The sequence below is a fragment of the Natator depressus genome, chromosome 3, assembly GCF_965152275.1.
Source record: "Natator depressus isolate rNatDep1 chromosome 3, rNatDep2.hap1, whole genome shotgun sequence".
In the NCBI taxonomy this organism is placed as follows: domain Eukaryota; kingdom Metazoa; phylum Chordata; order Testudines; family Cheloniidae; genus Natator; species Natator depressus.
The window spans coordinates 108911752-108934292 of NC_134236.1; the positions used below are offsets into that span (position 1 = coordinate 108911752).

The following is a 22541-nucleotide window of genomic DNA, read 5'->3' on the forward strand; positions in this document are numbered from 1 at the left end:
CAAAACGTAATTCAGAAGTGCAGCAATGACCAATATACACTGATACCATGTTGCAGTCACAAGCTTGTATCTGAAGGAACACACACAGGTAATCAATCGTATGTCTGATGGGCACCTACATCCCCTAACTTATCATTGTACCATAGAGTAACACACCTTCATGAGCCAAAAACATCCAGTGACTACACCACATTCGTCACAACAATCACGTCCATCAAATACTGTGCAAACATCATCAACATACAAAGCAACATCATGCAACAATCAGTTGGCAATGGCTATGACATCCACATTTCCCAAAAGACTAAAGATTGTCTATGCCTCATCTCCTGTATATCTCCCATGCCCTGGGCCTCCCAGCTCTTTGTTTAGGGACTGACATTTGCCCTTTGCTGTGTTCATAGTTTGCTAATCTGTTATCTCTGTACTATGGCCCATTGTCACCACTGTGCACAGATAAATATAGCACACTTTTCTCTCTATTCCTGTTTTCTACTGGCCACCCTGACGTGCATGACAATGGCACTCAAATAACACAGTGGAGGCTGCAGTTTGAGAAATAGATATATAGATACAGTGTAGATATACAGATAAAGCTTTCTAGTGCATCTTTTACATAGAGCTGTTTGTGTACAGATTTTGTGCGCACATGTCTGAAAGGTTCAATCAAGAAAAAAAGGCCAATTCTGCATGATCTATACAGAAGTGGTCTCTTCCTTTGGCCAAACTTCTATTACTTTTTTACATGCCCATATTTTTGGGCAGGTGTGCATCACTAGGGCTATGCTGCTCACCATGTTTTATTAACTGGGGAAGCATGACAGTGCTGTTTGGGTTCATTGCTGTGGTGGGTGGACGTGTGAGAAACTTGCCTTCTTTTTCTTCTTGCATAAGTCACAATTTTAACATGTTTTCTCATTGCAAAAAGCAGGACAATTAGGCCCATAATGCTGAACCAGAAAATTCAAGTCTTCATATTAATCATATCAGATACTTTTAGTGTAAATTGGATTGAAAATTAGTCTCACAGCTGTCTGGAAAATGAAACGTGTGTGTGTGTGAGCGTGTGTGCGTGTGAGAGAGAGAGAGAGAGAATATGCTTGTCAAGTGTTGCAGGGAGGGATTCTGTTACCAGAGGCCCCAGTCATACTCCCACTGGAGTTTTGCCATTTTCTTCAGTGGGAGCTTGACTGGATCCAGAGACAGAGAGAGATCCACCAACAGCTTGTGCTCCTGCCAAAGGGAATAAGCTTCTAGCAGCTTCTTTCCTCTTTCCTTGTAGATTCCTGCCATTATGAAATGGGAGTGGAATTCTGATCACCTCTCTCAGAATCCCTGCTCTTACTTCTCCAGAGGTGGGAAAACAGGCTTCCAATGATTTCATAGAATCATAGAATATCAGGGTTGGAAGGGACCCCAGAAGGTCATCTAGTCAAACCCCCTGCTCGAAGCAGGACCAATTCCCAGTTAAATCATCCCAGCCAGGGATGTCAAGCCTGACCTTAAAAACCTCTAAGGAAGGAGATTCTACCACCTCCCTAGGTAACGCATTCCAGTGTTTCACCACCCTCTTAGTGAAAAAGTTTTTCCTAATATCCAATCTAAACCTCCCCCATTGCAACTTGAGACCATTACTCCTCGTTCTGTCATCTGCTACCATTGAGAACAGTCTAGAGCCATCCTCTTTGGAACCCCCTTTCAGGTAGTTGAAAGCAGCTATCAAATCCCCCCTCATTCTTCTCTTCTGCAGACTAAACAATCCCAGCTCCCTCAGCCTCTCCTCATAAGTCATGTGCTCTAGACCCCTAATCATTTTTGTTGCCCTTCGCTGGACTCTCTCCAATTTATCCACATCCTTCTTGTAGTGTGGGGCCCAAAACTGGACACAGTACTCCAGATGAGGCCTCACCAGTGTCGAATAGAGGGGAACGATCACATCCCTCGATCTGCTGGCTATGCCCCTACTTATACATCCCAAAATGCCATTGGCCTTCTTGGCAACAAGGGCACACTGTTGACTCATATCCAGCTTCTCGTCCACTGTCACCCCTAGGTCCTTTTCCGCAGAACTGCTGCCTAGCCATTCGGTCCCTAGTCTGTAGCGGTGCTTTGGATTCTTCCATCCTAAGTGCAGGACCCTGCACTTATCCTTATTGAACCTCATCAGATTTCTTTTGGCCCAATCCTCCAATTTGTCTAGGTCCTTCTGTATCCTATCCCTCCCCTCCAGCGTATCTACCACTCCTCCCAGTTTAGTATCATCTGCAAATTTGCTGAGAGTGCAATCCACACCATCCTCCAGATCATTTATGAAGATATTGAACAAAACCGGCCCCAGGACCGACCCCTGGGGCACTCCACTTGACACCGGCTGCCAACTAGACATGGAGCCATTTATCACTACCCGTTGAGCCCGACAATCTAGCCAGCTTTCTACCCACCTTATAGTGCATTCATCCAGCCCATACTTCTTTAACTTGCTGACAAGAATACTGTGGGAGACCGTGTCAAAAGCTTTGCTAAAGTCAAGAAACAATACATCCACTGCTTTCCCTTCATCCACAGAACCAGTAATCTCATCATAAAAGGCGATTAGATTAGTCAGGCATGACCTTCCCTTGGTGAATCCATGCTGACTGTTCCTGATCACTTTCCTCTCATGTAAGTGCTTCAGGATTGATTCTTTGAGGACCTGCTCCATGATTTTTCCGGGGACTGAGGTGAGGCTGACCGGCCTGTAGTTCCCAGGATCCTCCTTCTTCCCTTTTTTAAAGATTGGCACTACATTAGCCTTTTTCCAGTCATCCGGGACTTCCCCCGTTCGCCACGAGTTTTCAAAGATAATGGCCAAGGGCTCTGCAATCACAGCCGCCAATTCCTTCAGCACTCTCGGATGCAACTCGTCCGGCCCCATGGACTTGTGCACGTCCAGCTTTTCTAAATAGTCCCTAACCACCTCTATCTCCACAGAGGGCTGGCCATCTCTTCCCCATTCTGTGATGCCCAGCGCAGCAGTCTGGGAGCTGACCTTGTTAGTGAAAACAGAGGCAAAAAAAGCATTGAGTACATTAGCTTTTTCCACATCCTCTGTCACTAGGTTGCCTCCCTCATTCAGTAAGGGGCCCACACTTTCCTTGGCTTTCTTCTTGTTGCCAACATACCTGAAGAAACCCTTCTTGTTACTCTTGACATCTCTTGCTAGCTGCAGCTCCAGGTGCGATTTGGCCCTCCTTATATCTTTCCTACATGCCCGAGCAATATTTTTATACTCTTCCCTGGTCATATGTCCAACCATCCACTTCTTGTAAGCTTCTTTTTTATGTTTAAGATCCGCTAGGATTTCACCATTAAGCCAAGCTGGTCGCTTGCCATGTTTACTATTCTTTCGACTCATCGGGATGGTTTGTCCCTGTAACCTCAACAGGGATTCCTTGAAATACAGCCAGCTCTCCTGGACTCCCTTCCCCTTCATGATAATCCCCCAGGGGATCCTACCCATCCGTTCCCTGAGGGAGTCGAAGTCTGCTTTCCTGAAGTCCAGGGTCCGTATCCTGCTGCTTACCTTTCTTCCCTGCGTCAGGATCCTGAACTCAACCAACTCATGGTCACTGCCTCCCAGATTCCCATCCACTTTTGCTTCCCCCACTAATTCTACCCGGTTTGTGAGCAGCAGGTCAAGAAAAGCGCCCCCCCTAGTTGGCTCCCCTAGCACTTGCGCCAGAAAATTGTCCCCTACGCTTTCCAAAAACTTCCTGGATTGTCTATGCACCGCTGTATTGCTCTCCCAGCAGATATCAGGAAAATTAAAGTCACCCATGAGAATCAGGGCATGCGATCTAGTAGCTTCCGTGAGTTGCCGGAAGAAAGCCTCATCCACCTCATCCCCCTGGTCCGGTGGTCTATAGCAGACTCCCACCACTACATCACTCTTGTTGCACACACTTCTAAACTTAATCCAGAGACACTCAGGTTTTTCCACAGTTTCGTACCGGAGCTCTGAGCAGTCATACTGCTCCCTTACATACAGTGCTACTCCCCCACCTTTTCTGCCCTGCCTGTCCTTCCTGAACAGTTTATAACCATCCATGACTGTACTCCAGTCATGTGAGTTATCCCACCAAGTCTCTGTTATTCCAATCACGTCATAGTTCCTTGACATCACCAGGACCTCCAGTTCTCCCTGCTTGTTTCCAAGGCTTTGTGCATTTGTATATAAGCACTTGAGATAACCTGTTGATCGCCCCTCATTCCCAGTATGAGGCAGGAGCCCTCCCCTCACAGACATTCCTGCCTGTGCTTCCTCCCGGTATCCCGCTTTCCCACTTACCTCAGGGCTTTGGTCTCCTTCCCCCGGTGAACCTAGTTTAAAGCCCTCCTCACTAGGTTAGCCAGCCTGCTGGCAAAGATGCTCTTCCCTCTCTTCGTAAGATGGAGCCCGTCTCTGCCCAGCACTCCTCCTTCATGGAACACCATCCCATGGTCAAAGAATCCAAAGCCTTCTCTCCGACACCACCTGCGTAGCCATTCGTTGACTTCCACGATTCGACGGTCCCTACCCAGGCCTTTTCCTTCCACGGGGAGGATGGACGAGAAGACCACTTGCGCCTCCAACTCCTTTATCCTTCTTCCCAGAGCCACGTCTCATTTCTCTGTCTCATCCCCTGGTACAGAGCTTGGTGGCACCAGCCCACTTATGTTAAACATTGCTTGTGGGGGGGGGGAGGAATTATGTTGGGTCTGCCATCTTAGCAACAAATAATCCACACAAATAATTGTTCTAAAAAATTGTATTTTAAAAACAGCAACAGTCCTAATACACCTTTTAATTTGTACATCCTTCTGTGCTCTTGTAGAAAGACGAGCTTTATTTTCTCTCAATATATTTATGAGATGATAAAAATGAGCTAAATTAAGTATGATCAGGGAACCCCATTTGCTCTTATTGAAGCATCATACAATGAGTGCAAGAGACAGGTGGCATAAGTGCTAAAACAAGGATGGAGAGTATATGCTGCAGGGAATCAATCCACTACATTAACGGCAAATGGCACACTCAGTATTTATCCATTATTTATCACATGAGTATACACTGTCTAGACTGCAGAGGTGCTTTCATAGTGGAGTTACACTGATTATTGATAATTAAAGAGTAAGGAGAGCTGATCTTAACAAATTAATTGAAAATTAGTGAATTGTAAGTAACTCCACGTGGTGTATGAATTCAGTCTAAAAATACAAGTTTTTTCTGTGAAAATTAAGTGATTATGATGTATTACTTGCTGTGCAAATGTTATAATGGTAGAGTTCCTGGAATAATGCAATAACAATATATCTAGTTCAATATGTGAAAAATGGTGTGGAGCTTATGATAGAACCACAACTAATCCTGAAACTACTGAATGTTTTCTTTTGTACATATTGTTTCAGTTGAGCTGCTTTTTGGTTTTGTTTTAATATTCTGTTTGTTTGTTGTTTCCTTTTTTACTTGTTACATTCAAATGAACTGTCAACTAAGAACACTGCTGATGAGTCTAGCGAGGAATAACGTTATTCAAGATTTATTCTTTTCTAGATAAATTCTACCCATGTTCTTATGTACTATTTTTTTTCTGATGCCATGAGGACATTGGCCTTGAACAAGCAAACACTAAAGCACATGCTTAACTTTAAATATTTGGGGAGTGATCCTGCACCATTAAAAACAATGGAAGTTATGGCTCAGGCTTAAATGATTAGCCAAATTTGGACATTAATATTAAATAAACTACAATCAAAGTAATTTACAAAATTTTGTGGGAATATCTAAAAAACAACTTCCCATAAAAGGTAGAGGAAATGGATGGTAGAATGAAGCAGCCTAAATGTATCTTAGAGTTAACTACCCCCAATATATAAAGCACTTAAAAATTACTTCTAGGTCTGGGAATACATAGGTGTGTAGTTACCTATTTGAAATTTGTACTCATATTGGCTGATTTATTCATGTTCACCTCCAATATACCCCACATCCAACATACCAACAATTTTCCCTGTGTAAATATGCCAGACGTGGGATCAATAAAGGCTCATTCAGGCCTGTTGGCCCTTGAAGGAAACCAAATTTCCAGACTACAGAGCTATGGAAACTGCTCTTTCTTATATCAGAAGTTTGCCTATAAATGCCACCCACCCACATCAATGGCTGGGGGAAACTGATGGGGCCAGCATTGAAAGGGGAACAGTCCCCAGTAGCAAGGGAGGGAGATGTTTGCCAAGGGACAATATGTAGCTCCTCCCCCCGCAAGTCTCTGGCACTATTGGCCAGCTGGGAGAGAAGGGTGCTGATTGGCCAGCATTCCCCAACTCCCAGGATTTAGCCCAGTGAAGGGCTAAATGCACTGTTCCAGCAACCCACCCTACGTACCTGAACTGGGAATGAGAATCCAGCCTATCAGATGGTGTGTGCATAGCTGATCACCTATTTAGGGGGTCAAGAAGCAATTTTTTCTCCCAAGGGCCAATGGGCAGAGGACAAGGTAGCTTTTTGCCTTCCTCACAGCATCTTAAGGGGGTTAAGTGTGAACACCTTTAATACCTAACTGAGGTACTGGAGTGGTGATGTTTATTCGTTCCAACTTGCGGTTGATTTCCAGTGTGGTTAAAAGAATAAAATGAAAAGTTCCCAGAGGTAAAAATACCTGTAATTTTGGTGCTGGGCCTTGGGCTAATGTCATAAGGACCTTCGTGGGTTGAAGTCAAACCTTGTGGCCCTCTAGAGCCGAGGTCCCCACCCTGCTGCACCCTCTGTCCCCCTCATGGTGGGGACGGTACTAGGACTCTGAGAGCTGAGCCCGGGGAGGGGGGGTAGGCTAAGGAGAGCAACCCCAGGTTATGGGTTATATGGTAAGGAACCCTGTAACTTTGGTCCCCGTTAATGAGGTATATGATAAGGAGGCCTCTAACTCCCACACTGGAACTACTTAAATGCCTGGTATAGGAGAGTATGGGTGATGGGCAGGTAGCGCCCCTCCCCTGTATTCAAGTTTAATAAAAGTTGCAGCCTGCCACTTAATTCCATGCACGCATCTGTGCTCATTTTGCCACTGTGTCCGCATCAAATTGACCTTTTAACTATACCAGTATATAGATTGTCAGCAAATATAATGGATGCAATTAGATAGCTATAAGTGCTAAATGACAAGAGGAAGAAAAAAAGTTCCATCACTCTATGGACTTATTTTTACTTTTATCCCAGCCCAGCAAGCTCTGAAGCTCATAATGTAGGAACCAGGAGAAAGTTATTTTATAGCCCTTTCAATATAAACCAGTAGGGTGGGAGGATTTCTTTTAAAAAATATGTAGAGGAGTTAATTACTAATTAAAAGTTAATTTATTCATCTATATTTGTGGTGGGATACTCTGGGAAACGGAATATAAAATTTTAGCACAGCTGGCTTTCACCTGAAGATCAGCCTAGACGTAATCTTCTGACTTTCCCTTGCTTCTTGTCTCCAGGTATACCATTCACGACCATAGTTACCAATTCTTGACAATCACATGTCATTCCTAGCAGGCTACATGAAAAGGAGAAAGAACAGAGTGTTCCACTCTAGGATTGCTATCAGGTTCAATGAATTGATCATCAGACCACATGCATATAGAGGTTGAGCAAAGAGTGGAGAAAGTTATTCACAAACATATTTGCTAAATCCAACTTGCAATTAAGTGTGACTGTTTCCTTTTTCACTTTTCTGTGAACATGGTATGAATGGCTTTTGTTTGCAAGAGTGTTTCAGGAGATGCTTTCAGTTGTGTGACTGTAGATAGATGGCAGACAAGTAAAGGAGCATATTCACACCAAAGTGCTCACCCATCTCCCTTATGTATACTGGCTTTGTGTGTATAGGAATGAGACAGTTAGGAGGGGAGAGCGTAAGTGAGTCAGGAAGCCAGTGACTTGATCATTCAATATAGGCAGCAGCAAGAAGGAAACGGTAGAGAGCAGTAGAAGGGAGGTGCTCAAGGAACATAAAGGTCTCTTGCTCTTCCATGTTCTGGGGGGCTAAAACATGTATCAAAGTGTGGCCAGATACTGCATCAGAGGAAGTGAGACACATCAGTAACTGGGACAAATAGCCTATGGAACCATCTCCACACATGGCACAGTGTCAAAAGAGCAATGACAGGGAGCCTTGGCACAGAAAAACATCAGACAGCAGGACCAGTTAGGGAGGAAAGGGATACAAGCAACAGCCACAACAGTAGCAGCAAGTTGGGTAACAGATGTACGGTCATGAGCACTATATACAAACCTCGGCAGACAGAACAGCTTCCAGCTGATGATGGAGTGACCTTTGCTGCTGCTGCCTTTATCTGGCAGGTGATACAAGCAAGAGATGTGACTTGCTGCTAGGCAGCCACTCTTATGGAGAGAGCAGGAGCTGGCAGAGGGTGAGCAGCAATCTGTTGTTAGTTTTCAGTTGCTTTTTCTTAAGACATTTTGAAAATGTAACCAATTTAACATCCAACTTAACCAGAAACCTGAGCATTGGAAACGTTGTTACTGTATATTTTTCCATTTCGGCTTTTCTTTGAATAGTACAGGAGTTGTCTCTGCCTCTAATCCCTTCCCCATTGTTAGTGTATATTTATACTGTACCGTACCAATGCAAAACATATTTGATTGACATCTGTGCTCTTGGGACAGACAGTGAATCCATTAATTACATTACCAGTAACATGCTCAGTCATTGCATATGTAAACAGCATCACATGAACCAAGTGTTTAAATACTGAAGAGAAAAATTAAACAAACTAAACTTTCATACAGCAGCAGCATAGCCAACCTTCTCCCTCTCTCCTGCCTTCCACTTTGGGCAAACATTCACAGCATTACAGGGTGCATTTTCTTGTTTTCTTTTAAGAAAAGTAAAGAGAAAGATAACTTCTTTATATTTGATCTAATGCTTAATATTAGATTTAAATGGCCCCAATTACAGTAGACTTTGAAGTCAAGTTTCATTTAGGTGAATGAGGTGAGCAGTTTTGCTGATGACATTGGGACAAATCCTGCACTTTTTAATCAGACAAAAAGTACCATTACCCTTACTCAGGTAAAGATAGCAGGATTTTGTCATTAGATAAAGTATATTTGACATGTAATAGTTCTAAAAATTGTCTTCATTGTAGCAGGCTTTTTCTGAGTGCCTTTTTCACTTCTAGTATGGCCAGCAAACACCTTTTTGTGTCCATTGTAAGAAAATCTTCCTTTCCCCACCTCCACTCATGTCAAACTGAAGTGTAGTATTCACCATTTTTCAAGAGAGTTTGCTTTGGCAGATTACATGCACTCAGCCTCAGGCACTAGAAATGGCAATATCATCAGGAGCATCAGCACGAACACATTGTGATGAGACAATTCTAATAAATTTCCTATGAATTCAAACAGTTTGTATACTACTCACTGAGGGAGGCAAACGGAATGTAGCAGAGTACCCTGTAAATAATACATTTCCATTTAGACTCACCATTCCCTAATACAGTGAAAAAAGAAAAAAAAAGAAAAAGAAGAAAAGGAACTCCCTTGCCCAAATCTCAAGTCAGCATGCAAATACCATCTACCGCCAAATTCTACTGAAGAGGGTATTTTACCTTCACTGCTCCTAATATTGCCCAGAAATTCACTGAATGCGCCTATAAAGAAAATCACACCAAGAACATGGTTCTGTTAAAGCCATGTAAACACAGATTAAAACATGGAGACTAAGAAGTTACATTTGATACTGCCAAAATAGTAAAACAGCATGCTCACATTATTATTGCTGAGTGTGCAGCCTCAGAGGGCCTTGCATGTTTAACATGGAAGACCCACTGTGGCAGCACCCCCTTCCTAGAATGCATCCAGAATATCATATAATCAATGGCCCACTCAACCATTCCCTACTTTTGTTGACAAGCTTTTTAACAAACCTCTTCTAATAGATGGAACCTATCAACCTCCTCCCATGCCAGAAATAGCAACCCCCCTGACTCTCCTCCCCCAGTTTCTAAATCCCTTCCCTATCCCCGAATGACAAACATGACCCAACACGCTGCCAAACTCTCTCACCTACAGATGAGCTACTGTGTTTGAATCATGGGAATCCAGTTGAGATCCTGCACAATACGTTATATACCAGGCCCTCAAAACTCTAGGGCCAGCCCTATATATCATCATACTTTACATGTATCTTTTCATGATTTGCACATTGGTTAGAAGTTACTTACATTTTAGGTGTTTTAACCATTGGTAAGTTACAGGTATACAGCAAGATAAAGGGGAAACCAGTAAAATACTCATCTTTATTGGACTGAAAAGAGAAAAGTCCATAGAAAACACTTGGAAGTCAGACTCTCAAAGATTTTGCTGCATGCTCCCTAATTGGGGAGGGGCTTAAGGGCCGATGAGGAAAGCAGAGGATAGAAGATCTAAACCCTGTACAGCTCGATAATCTGTATGTAAATCTTGCCGATCCCAGGACTACTGTGCATGAAATCAATCCCCTCTGTTGTACTCCCAGGGCAGCATGGCACTTGCTGAAGCCATGCTTCTATTGGTTTCCCTGTCCATACCTAAGCCAAACTCCCTTCTCAAGGGGTGTACAGACCGAGAACTTGAAGCTGCATTAATTCTCTAGAATATCTACCAGGATCCCACAGAGCATGTCACAGAGAGTGGCAGTTCCCCAACTATCCCTTCCCACACTGCAGAGCTCAAATACCAAGGTTGCATGATGAAGAGGCCTCCGCTGATTGTTGTAAGGGCAGGGAGCATGTCACAGAGCTATTGCTTCTCCTAACCCAACACCAGTTCTCTGCTTCCCTCCACCAGTATAACTGGAAAGAGCACCAAGTCCTTATTGTTTGTTCAGGTATTGATTGTAAAGGGAGATCTGTACACATGGTGTCTGCAGTAGTGGTAGTAGTTTATCTCAGCCTACCCAGACACAGCTGCTGCCTGTTTTCCTCCCTCAACCATAACCCTCCTGGGCTGGCGGACTCATTTGAGATTTACTCCTCCATTCAAACTCATTAAGAGGCCTGCCCATTCAGGGTGAGGGAGAAGTCCAAATACAAAAACCTCTTCAGCCCTCCCCCAGCCTCAGTAGTCTCTTCTTTGTCCACCTCCAGCTCTGCCTCTAGTCCTTTCTTTATTAGAGTCTGTCCTGGACTGACACAGGGAGTTGAAAGGGGTTTTCTCCTACCCTCTCCAGAAGTTCCTGTGGTCCCTAAGCAAAGATTGTTACCAACATGAGACCTTCAGCTCACATTATTACCCCAGGCACTGTCCTTCTCTTAATTCTCCTATCCCAGGGTCTTTTTATGTCCTGCCTCTTCGCAGGCCTTTTCCTCCTGAACATCTGTCTCTTTCCCAGGTCATTCCAGGCCTCTTCTCTGGACCAGCATGGCCCAGATATATTGCCTCAACCTTAGTCTTCCCCGTAGAGAAGGAAAGCTGCCTTTTTTATAGTAGCCTCCTTTTTTAGCCTGCAGTAACATGACCCCTCTCAAAGCATGTGAGTGGGGAGGGGGATACCAATGCACAGGCCAGAGCTGGGACTCAAACCCCTTAAAACCCTAGCTTACCCTGTGACAGTGTTAAAATAAATCAATCCATACAAGGCCATTTTGTTTCGCTCTCATCTTTATCATATATCATAAAAATACTATTAATTTTTTTTTAAGTACAGATACAGTGCTTGGTGCAATAAAATACACAGATGGAGACAGGGCCCCTGCTCTGAGGAGCTTATAGAGAGCACGCTTTTAGCACTTTCTTTCCTTCAAGAATTTGGTTTATAGAAGCATAGGTGGGAAGTCTGACTTACTATATAGTACAAGTGTGGGACTATTATTCGATGCTGCATTACATTTACCTAAGGGATATTTAGAGCTTGATCCTGCAATCATTAAAGTCAACGGTAAAGCTAGTATTAAGTGCTTCAAAGACATACTGAAAGTACACCTTAAAAAGGGAGGCATCAACCCAACAAACTGGGAGGACTTGGCACAGAACAGAACACAGTGGCGCCAAACCATACACCCACGCCACAGCTCACTTTGAGGAGAACAGACAAGCTCATGAGACAGAGAAGCAAGAAAGGGGGAAAGAAAGGGCACAACAGTCCAGCCAACAACTATGTCTCCTCCAAGATTACACCTCTCACTTCTGTGGGAAAGTCTGCAGGGCATGAATTGGGATCCTCAGCCACTTAAAAACCCACCAATGAACCCCCTTGGCAGACATCATCCTTGCATCAAGGGATAGCGGAAGAGTAAAGACTTCAGTGGCACAATCAGGCACTTAGAGCACATTTATATTTTTAGCAGGTTTAATCTTTTGTCCATCTGTTCAACTCCAATTCTCTGCAACAGGACAATGAACAAAAAATTATTTACCCACTCCTTTCACTCAAGTCCCCCACTACAGAAGTACCCTGTGACTCACAGACTGTTTGGAGTGGACACCTGTTTTAAATGGACCACAGGAAATGCCTGTGTTGTCTTTTCATAAATTGACCCCATATTTGGTTGGCTAAAACTTAGTCATCTGACCTGTTAAAAAAATATCTGCTGCCCACAGTCTGATGCAATTGATATCCCACAACACTTACTGGAAGGCAAACTGGGAATGTATGTAATTTATATCCTTCTCGGTGAAGGAGATCCTAGTATTTAATAAAACAGTGACTTAAGTTTAAAAACAAAACTGGTGTCACTGGTTCTCTACACTACTGAATCACATATATACATCTATTGTGCTCTAATCTCCCAGACTAAAACAAACTAAGCAATCTTTAAAACATTCAGGCAATACTGCCTGCATGGAATTACAGTTGTTCTAAAAGCAGATATGCAAAACACCATTTTATTATGGTTGGATATTTTAAAATTTGATCTGTAGACAAGAAAAATAAATCTACATTTCTAAGAGGTTCATAATTACCATTTCGTAAGACCAAAAGCAATGCATGCAACCATGCATCTAAAAATATGTTTGTTTATTTTACATGGACACAGGGGTACATCATCTCATATTCACAAACACTCATCCACTCTTCTTTATGTGTGGCTGTGAGAGCAAGATGGTGTTAGCATGTTTGTGTGTGAACATAACAAAATATGTATGCATTTATTCATTTGTGTGCTTGTGTATCATTGAGCATGTGTGCACAAGTGTGTGTCTGTGTGTACACACAAGCTTGTGCATGCACGTGTGTGCGAGGATGTGTGCATGCATGCTAGCAAGTTTCTGTATTACATGTAAGCATGTGCACGTGCGCTCGGGTGTATGCATGGGTGTACGCCGGCGTTTGTGAACAGGTGCTCAGACTCTGTAGTCAGACTGGGTCATGTAAGTGCAGGGGCAGCTTGGGTGAAAATGCAAGGCTCTACAGGATAATGACCCTGCCCATATTTATTTCTGCATGTCACCCCATGCTCTTCTTTTTGGCAAGAAGAATATACAAGTCACACTCACACAGCCCCAGAGGCGGAGGGGTCACCTGCTCCAGGGGTCTCTCCGCTGAAGCAGCAGCAGCAGCGCAGGGCAGGTTTAGTAGATTGCCATGGTAACCCCTCCTCCAGCATCTCCTCCTCTCCCCGCCCACCTTTGCTCCAGGAAGCACCCTCTTGCCCGAGGAGCTCCGGCTGAGCCCGCTCTCCCCGCAGCCGGGCGCGTCCCCCGCGCACAGAACAAGGGGGAGACCCAGGCGCGCGCTCGCGCTTCCTCCCCGGGCCCAACGTCGCGCGCCGCCCGCGCGCCGCCGCGCCAGCCCCGCGCGGGAAGCGCGCCCCCGCTGCCTTGCAGTTCACAGGCCCCGCTTGCAAAGTGGCGACATGGCGCTCGTGCCCTGCCAGGTGCTGCGAGTCGCCATCCTCCTCTCCTACTTCTCCATCCTGTGCGCGTACAACGCCATTGACATGCCAGCGCATCAGACCTATGGAGGGAGCTGGAAATTTCTGACATTCATAGACCTGGTAAGTTGCCCTCACCTTCGCCCTCCAGCCTGCGGGTGCGTCCTAGCCTAAGCTGCTCCCTCCTGTGTGTGCACTGGGTAAGTGGCTGGATGTGCCTCCGGAAGCTCTGGCAGGAGAGTCACTGGCCAGCCTGCAATGTTCTGGCACAGGCGTTTCAGCTCCCTTGTGCATGGGGCTCCCTAGTCCCACTTCCCCCACGAGAGCATCATAATTAGGCGACCTTGTGGGTGGGAAAAAAAGAACTTGCCCTTTTGTGACTCATTAAATGGGTAACACTGAAAAGAGCTGGTCAAGCAATAAAGCAGCAGCAATACTGGATGGATTTTTTAAAAAACTCCTCTGGCCTGTTTATTGTTTATAGTTGAATAGGCCACAGCAGCCATGTTTGTGTCAACAGAACTGTTAAACATAGTTTTCCTAAAGCAAAATATAGGAGAATATAATGCTGACCACAAAACATACTGTCAAAGTAGGAAACATGGCTTGCCACACCTGGCTACCAGAATAATCTTGAGCCTAACACGGGTGAGGTAAAAGTGCCACAAACCACACATTTGGCAACCAGATTCAGCCAGTTTTTTCCTCCAGTCCCACCAGTGCACCTGTCGGTTTAGACAAGAACTGTTTCTCACTGCAGTTCAGCGCAAAGATGCAGACCTTACTATCATGCCATAAGACCATTGGGAAAACCCATATCCAGCACTTCAACCATGCTGAATCCAAAAATTGTGTCCCTGAACTCCATGATCATACGGCCTAAACAGACAGATGTTAATGCACCTAGTCCACCAGGGGGAAAAAAACAGATCCTGATGTATCCAGGTGCAATACAACGACAAACCTCATATGCAGCACCTGGACCCAGTAGTTTCTCTGCTGAATCCTCAAATTAGATGACAGAATTAGACAAGGCATTATACCATTGCCAGGCCACCATAAAAGTCTAGACCCTGATGCAAGAGCACAGCAAAAACCTGTACTAGCACAATGCCATTAATTTTTGGGCTCAAACTCAAATTCTCCCAACTAAATAGAGCACAAGTGTAAATACTTCTACTACACTAGCTGCTGATAATGCTTGCTGTCTTTTAGATGGTAGAATTTTTTAATTTAGAGCCTAAAACCTATGTGATTTGCTGGGGTACAGGTGCCAGATGCAAGATTTTGTGATACTGTTACCCTATGGTTAATCAGGATCTAGATTTTCCTGATGGGGTAGGAGCAACTATTCCATATTTCTATTTAAAGAAGAGAATTTTTGTGTTTAAGGCCAAGTGCCAGTTACAGGTGTTTGCAGTGCATGCTATGGCTAAACGTATTCTCAGTTTTGACAGTAGGCAGGTGTGGGCTTGACCCAAACAACTGTCTATATCCAATAAGATCTATTTTTACATATGTTAATTTTTCATTGTACTTTACAAATGCAGAACTTTTGTTTTGGGCTTTTCCTATTGAAGAGTTAGCAAGCTTATATTGTTTAAAATTTTAATATTTTAGAATTCAGCTAGAGCTTATTTAATTGTAAATTTTATTCTTTCCCACTCTCTGAACTTTCAAGCTGTGTAGTAGGGTATTGTTGAAAAAATAGTTTACACTTATAAGATCAGGAATTCTCAGTAGAATTAAAACCAGGATATTTGAATTATAGGTCTCCCACACACACTTCCTTTAAACTTTGAGTTGTTGTCAATGCTATCTCTTAAACCATTTGCAATTAACGTAATACAGTATTAAACAAAGTGTGAAGAGAGGAACTCTTTGACTTCAAGTACAATGGAGATTATTTTGCCCGATCTGGCATTGATATAAGAGTTTCTCCAATATTCAGGTTTCCTGATCATTCATTCTCTGGACATTTTGGTCACAGTGTTTAAAAAGGAATCTGTTATTAATGACACTATCTAATGATCTCAATGTGGCAAGTCTGGCTGCGTTGCTGGTTCTGTCTATAATTCCTCTATAGCAGAATTGTCCTTATTTATTATTATTTATTTGTAATACTGTAGTGCATAGAAGGTCTAATCATGGACCAGTACCCTATTGTGCTAGGGTGAGTACAAACACAGAAGAAGGATCCTCTCTAAAGAGCTTACAATCTAAGTCTCTGGGTAACACTGACTCTAGAGTGCTAAGTTGTAGAAAGCCATTTCTTGGATCTAGGATGAGCTGCAAATATGTTCTGTTCTTCCAGAATTTACTTACCTTGGGCTTGGCCTTGTAAAACCTAGAAGTTTGGCATGTATGTTATCTAACCTATATCGCTATCCGATTTTGCTCTCAAGACACCAGGATACAACTCAAGAAGTGTCTTAACAGCATTCCTTTTGTCAAAGTGAAATTTATATGCATATTTTGCTCTTCTGTTATGCTATTTGACTTGTTTTAGATTTTTCCCTTTGGGATGCTGGGCTGCACTCAGTGACATGGATTAATAATCCAACTCCCACTGCAGTCAAACAGAAGTCTTTCCATTTATATTAATAGCAGTTGGATCAGACCGTAACTGACTAAAGCTAAAAGAAGACTGTCTTGGTTTTGGGTATGCTTAACCCTTTACCTGGCTTTCTTGGCCTTACCATTATTATCTAATCCTTGGCCTAATAAAAATAACAACAACAAGTAATACCTACCTCTTATAGCTTTTCATCAGTGAATATCAAAGCACTTCGTAGTCTTTAATGTATTCATCCTCACAACGCCTCTGAGAGGTAGAGTATTATTATCCCCATTTTACAGATGGAAAATAGAGGCTTAGAGAGGCTAAGTGCCTAACCTATAGTCACACAGGAAGTCTATGACAGAATAAGGAATTAAATCCACATCTTCCAAGTCTTAGGCTAGTGCCCTAACCACAGGACCATCCTTAGGTGGGTGGAGGCTATTTTTAATGTAGCAATAGTATTACTTGTCAGTAAATAACAATTATTCTCCAAAAAATTATGGCCCACTGTAACAATTTCACATGGACTTTCCCACCATGCAGTCTGATGTGGACTTTCTCACCATCACATTCTTTCGTCTATGCATGACATGATCAAAGAGCATCAGGTAAATGTGTGGTTTTTAAATATCTAATAAAGTAGTCAACTATAACCATGTACTTCTGTCCCTTAGCTCATAAGGATCACCCTCTATGGCCCACTTTCCAAATCTGACAGCAGAGAAATATTAATGGTTTCTTAAATACGGTATGTGTCCCTGACAGTTGGTTTGGTCAAGAAATTGAATCACTTAGATTTGTCTCCTAATTCCTAGCCACCAGACAGACATCTTTAGTTGTTGACGACATTCAGTAATATCCAAGAGGCCTAATGGTGTCTCATATAAGGATACATTTCTGCATTTCTACTGGGTTAACTGCCCTGTCTTGAGGAAATAAGATGCCATCAGAGCCAGTGAGGCTACTGTTCTCCAGAAGGAAAGTTTGGATGTTTTTAGGCACACTTGCACTATATTGTATGATGGCTTTAAGGCTTGCAGAGCTCTTTTGTAAGTTTCAGTTTCCTCAGCTACTTGCAATGTCCCTGCATCAGTCACATTCAGAAAATGTCTAGACAAAATATCGGCAACAGAATCTTGGCAGGCATGTATTCTCACTGCAGATTGTACATCAACGAGCTTAGACTGAGTCTTTGACATCTCACTGGCACACAGTGCAAGCACTTGCTGTTTATGAGGGGTATGAGAGGTTTGTAGTCAGTCAGAAGTGAGGTTAGGAATCTAATCTGAACAAGAAATTTGGACATTTTTTGCATGCTGAGACTGTCGTGAGGCATTCCTTCTCAATCGGCACAAGAGCCTCAGCATCAGTCAGTGACCTGGAGAAATTAGGCAACTGACTATAGCTGGCCATAATGCCCTGGCAATAATGCTTCCTCTAACCCAGTTATTAGTATCTGCGCTTAATGTGGTTTTGCATCAAATGATACTATTTGATAGCTGAAAAGAACTTGAAGCAAAAACTAAATAGCCAAAACATTCCTATTCTCTGCTCATTAATTTGTACTCAATCCTTGCAGTAGATTTCCAGCTCTTTCCCTGCTTATAAAAATCTGTGCTTTTAGGGAAATTCATGGACTATGAAGCTCCAGAGTAGTGGTCAGTTCCCATCAAAATTAACGTTTATTTGTTTTGTGTCATTTAGTTAGAGGGTGGATATCTACTGCATGATCTTTCAGACTGTTCATCATAATATATCCATTTATATAGTCTGTATTTGTCTGTTTTGCCTAGCAACAAGTATACTGGTAGAATTTGGATGTCCATTCTCAAATATTTCCTTAGATGTGAATTCTTAGTCTTTCCTGTCCTTGAATTTTTAATTCCTGGCAATGGAACGTTTACCTAGTTCATGGAGCAATATTGAAGGTACATTTTGACAATATACCAATTATGCTTACCACTGCTGCTGCGAATAACCGCCTCTGCTTTAATTTCTCTTCTTGGCATGTAAAGGTAGATGCTGTTCAAAGTAAATATGCCTCCTTATTCCTGGTGAAAACTTCTTTATAGCTACAACAACATTTTCCCTCCTTTTCAACCCCACAAACTTAATTAGGCCTCACTAAGTTACCTGCAGTGAAATGGTGAAGAAGGTGGTTCAGATGGGATACATTTAAGAGCAAACATAATAAGATGTGTAAAATTTCTTGACTTGGTATCTGCCCTCCTCCACCCAGTTTAGACTTTCAGAGTTAAATATAATTTGAAAAGCTCTGTTAGATTGGAAATGGTGTTTGAATGCGTAGTAGGAAGTGGAGATTGGCCATTTGTTATGTATAGTAGTCATTTTGATACTTCTATCTTAATAAAGATGACTGTGATTTATTAACAACATGGTCTTGAATAATGTTGAATGTGTTAACAAGTATATTCATAACTCATGATTCAGGGCAGCTGGAGTTAGGAAAGAACTGATTCTCTCCCACACTCCCATTCCAATGTGTAACATTGCACACATTGGCTCTGTAGTTTTGCTTTGTTTTGTTATTCCATTCAAGAGTAAGATTTTCGGTGTCATATCTGTACCTTCTTTTACCTGCAAAACACTTAAAACACTGTGGGCACTACAAGAAACAACAACAATGATCTGTATAGGTTTCAGAGTAACGGCCGTGTTAGTCTGTATTCGTAAAAAGAAAAAAGAAAAGGAGTACTTGTGGCACCTTAGAGACTAACCAGTTTATTTGAGCATGAGCTTTCGTGAGCTACAGCTCACTTCATCGGATGCATAGCATATCTGCAGTTCCCACGATATGCTATGCATCCGATGAAGTGAGCTGTAGCTCACGAAAGCTCATGCTCAAATAAACTGGTTAGTCTCTAAGGTGCCACAAGTACTCCTTTTCTTTTTTCTTTTTAATGATCTGTATAGTAAAGCATCATGTATTAGCTGCTGTTGGACTAATTAGCCAGACCAGGTGTCTGATCCTGCATGGCTGTGGCAAATTTAATGTTCCTGTTACCTTACCAAACCTGGAAAAGCTCTATTCTCCTGCATCTGGCACATTTACCATTGTCTGCTTCATCAAATGTATGGGACAATCTAGATTTCTGTTGAAACAATGTTGCAGTTGAAGTGATTTGAAACTATCCTAAAGGAGTTTTGTTCTTCCCTGTTGCTGGCATGATTTGGATCTGTATTCTCAGGCACATCCTTGCCAGAGGCAATAAACACATCTTTATTTGCTTAAAGAGAATGTTTTTGAATTTAATTTGGTCTAATTTAAATAAGTCACCAGAATAGAATTTAAAAGATTTAATTATTTTTTTAAAAAGGGGTGCTATAGACTGGAATTTTAAGTGGCTTCTATTCTGTTCCTAACTGCCATTGACTTAATATCTGAATCTGAGCAAGTTTCATAACTCACTCGATGAGTGAACTCCACTACAATGTGGCGGACCCAGGCAAATGACTATTCATCATTTAATTGGGGCTTAAGTGTGTAGCGCCTTGCTTAGATCCTCTTCTCTGCGGTGAATTTCACCTTTTGTGCTTCCCTTTCCCTTTCTTTAATTGCCTATACACCAATGCTAGCAGCCTATGTAACAAACAAGGCCACGAAATCACACTAGTGAACAGAATGACTGGCTCCTTAAGCACTTATCTATAATATGTAGGGAAGAAACTTGCATGATCATGCGGGACTTAAATCTGAGTGACATATGGTGGAGATCTCATTACACCAGTACTGAAACATCCTTGGAATTTCTAAATATTGTGGATGAAAGTTTCCTAACTCTAAAAAGTGTTGCATCCAGCATGAGGGATTTCTATGGACAGTTGAAGAGGAATTGATCCAAGAACTATAACATAGTGATAGCTTAGGCATAAGTGATCATGACTTGATCACATTTGTAATGTGCAAAAAGAATAAAGTCCAAACTACTAACCACTTAAAAGGGCCAGTTTCACAAAGCTGAAAATAATTAGGAGCCAAACCAGCTGGGAAAGAGAATTTAAAGCAAAAATTGTGAAAGAATTGGAAATTCTTTAAGAACATTTTACTAGATGCCCAAATGCCACTACCACAAGAGAGGAAGAAGGCAGCACTGGTTAAAAATCATCTTGACTTAATGGGTCAGTGAAGGCAGCTATTTAAAAAAAACAAAACAATATAAAAATGAAAGAAAGGGGAAGTTGATGATGATATATATATATATATGGGAAGCAAGGAATTGTACAAAGGGGCATAGGGCGAAATCTGTGGCCAGGAGAGTTGAGGACAAGAAGTTCAGTAGCAGAGTGGGGGTGGAGTGGGGTGTGGGAGCTATCCAATTTAATAGCGACTGAATGCAGTGCATATGCTTACCTGTCTTTTGGACAGTTGGTATATGTATGCACACAGTGCAAGCAGCTCATGGCCTCAGAGACACAGTATGGGCTCTTGAGACCAGAGTGGCTGCACTGGAGAGGCTAAGGAAGATGTAGGGGCAATGGTGAGCTGGAGCCGGTTCTCTAGAACCAGTTGTTAAATTTAGAAGCCCTTTAAGAACCAGTTGTCCTGCAAGGGAGAACCAGTTCTAAAAGGGCTTCCAAATTTAACCACTGGCCAAAAGTGGCACTTTAGGTGCCGACTCCATGGGTGCTCCAGGGCTGGAGCCCCCACGGGGAAAATTTGGTGGGTGCAGAGCACCCACCAGCAGCTCCCCTTGCCCAGCCCCAGCTCACCTCACCTCCGCTCCGCCTCCTCCGCTGAACGCGCTGCCCCGCCCTGCTTCTTTAAAAAAGGGAAGAAGGAGGATCCTGGGAACTACAGGCCAGTCAGCCTCACCTCAGTCCCTGGAAAAATCATGGAGCAGGTCCTCAAAGAATCAATCCTGAAGCACTTACATGAGAGGAAAGTGATCAGGAACAGTCAGCATGGATTCACCAAGGGAAGGTCATGCCTGACTAATCTAATCGCCTTTTATGATGAGATTACTGGTTCTGTGGATGAAGGGAAAGCAGTGGATGTATTGTTTCTTGACTTTAGCAAAGCTTTTGACACGGTCTCCCACAGTATTCTTGTCAGCAAGTTAAGGAAGTATGGGCTGGATGAATGCACTATAAGGTGGGTAGAAAGCTGGCTAGATTGTCGGGCTCAACGGGTAGTGATCAATGGCTCCATGTCTAGTTGGCAGCCGGTGTCAAGTGGAGTGCCCCAGGGGTCGGTCCTGGGGCCGGTTTTGTTCAATATCTTCATAAATGATCTGGAGGATGGTGTGGATTGCACTCTCAGCAGATTTGCAGACGATACTAAACTGGGAGGAGTGGTAGATACGCTGGAGGGGAGGGATAGGATACAGAAGGACCTAGACAAATTGGAGGATTGGGCCAAAAGAAATCTGATGAGGTTCAATAAGGATAAGTGCAGGGTCCTGCACTTAGGATGGAAGAATCCAATGCACCGCTACAGACTAGGGACCGAATGGCTAGGCAGCAGTTCTGCGGAAAAGGACCTAGGGGTGACAGTGGACGAGAAGCTGGATATGAGTCAACAGTGTGCCCTTGTTGCCAAGAAGGCCAATGGCATTTTGGGATGTATAAGTAGGAGCATAGCGAGCAGATCGAGGGACGTGATCGTTCCCCTCTATTCGACACTGGTGAGGCCTCATCTGGAGTACTGTGTCCAGTTTTGGGCCCCACACTACAAGAAGGATGTGGATAAATTGGAGAGAGTCCAGCGAAGGGCAACAAAAATGATTAGGGGTCTAGAGCACATGACTTATGAGGAGAGGCTGAGGGAGCTGGGATTGTTTAGTCTGCAGAAGAGAAGAATGAGGGGGGATTTGATAGCTGCTTTCAACTACCTGAAAGGGGGTTCCAAAGAGGATGGCTCTAGACTGTTCTCAATGGTAGCAGATGACAGAACGAGGAGTAATGGTCTCAAGTTGCAATGGGGGAGGTTTAGATTGGATATTAGGAAAAACTTTTTCACTAAGAGGGTGGTGAAACACTGGAATGCGTTACCTAGGGAGGTGGTAGAATCTCCTTCCTTAGAGGTTTTTAAGGTCAGGCTTGACAAAGCCCTGGCTGGGATGATTTAACTGGGAATTGGTCC

General features: G+C 43.1%; 1 protein-coding gene and 1 long non-coding RNA gene across 9 annotated transcripts in view; one reads left to right on the plus strand and one right to left on the minus strand.

Moving 5' to 3' along the window:
• Positions 1 to 14083, minus strand: part of LOC141984949 (uncharacterized) — a 31641-nt gene extending 17558 nt beyond the window's left edge. The window contains exon 1 of one of the 4 annotated variants that reach the window (XR_012638843.1): positions 14014 to 14083. This is a non-coding gene — a long non-coding RNA (uncharacterized LOC141984949). The other 3 variants (XR_012638841.1, XR_012638842.1, XR_012638840.1) reach the window with 3 other exon arrangements.
• Positions 13793 to 22541, plus strand: part of AIG1 (androgen induced 1) — a 189680-nt gene continuing 180931 nt past the window's right edge. For all 5 annotated transcript variants that reach the window (XM_074948533.1, XM_074948536.1, XM_074948534.1 and 2 more), the window contains exon 1: positions 13793 to 13998. In XM_074948533.1, coding sequence (XP_074804634.1) covers positions 13858 to 13998 — 141 coding nt within the window. In that variant the 5' untranslated portion in view covers positions 13793 to 13857. The remainder of the gene's footprint in view (positions 13999 to 22541) is intronic.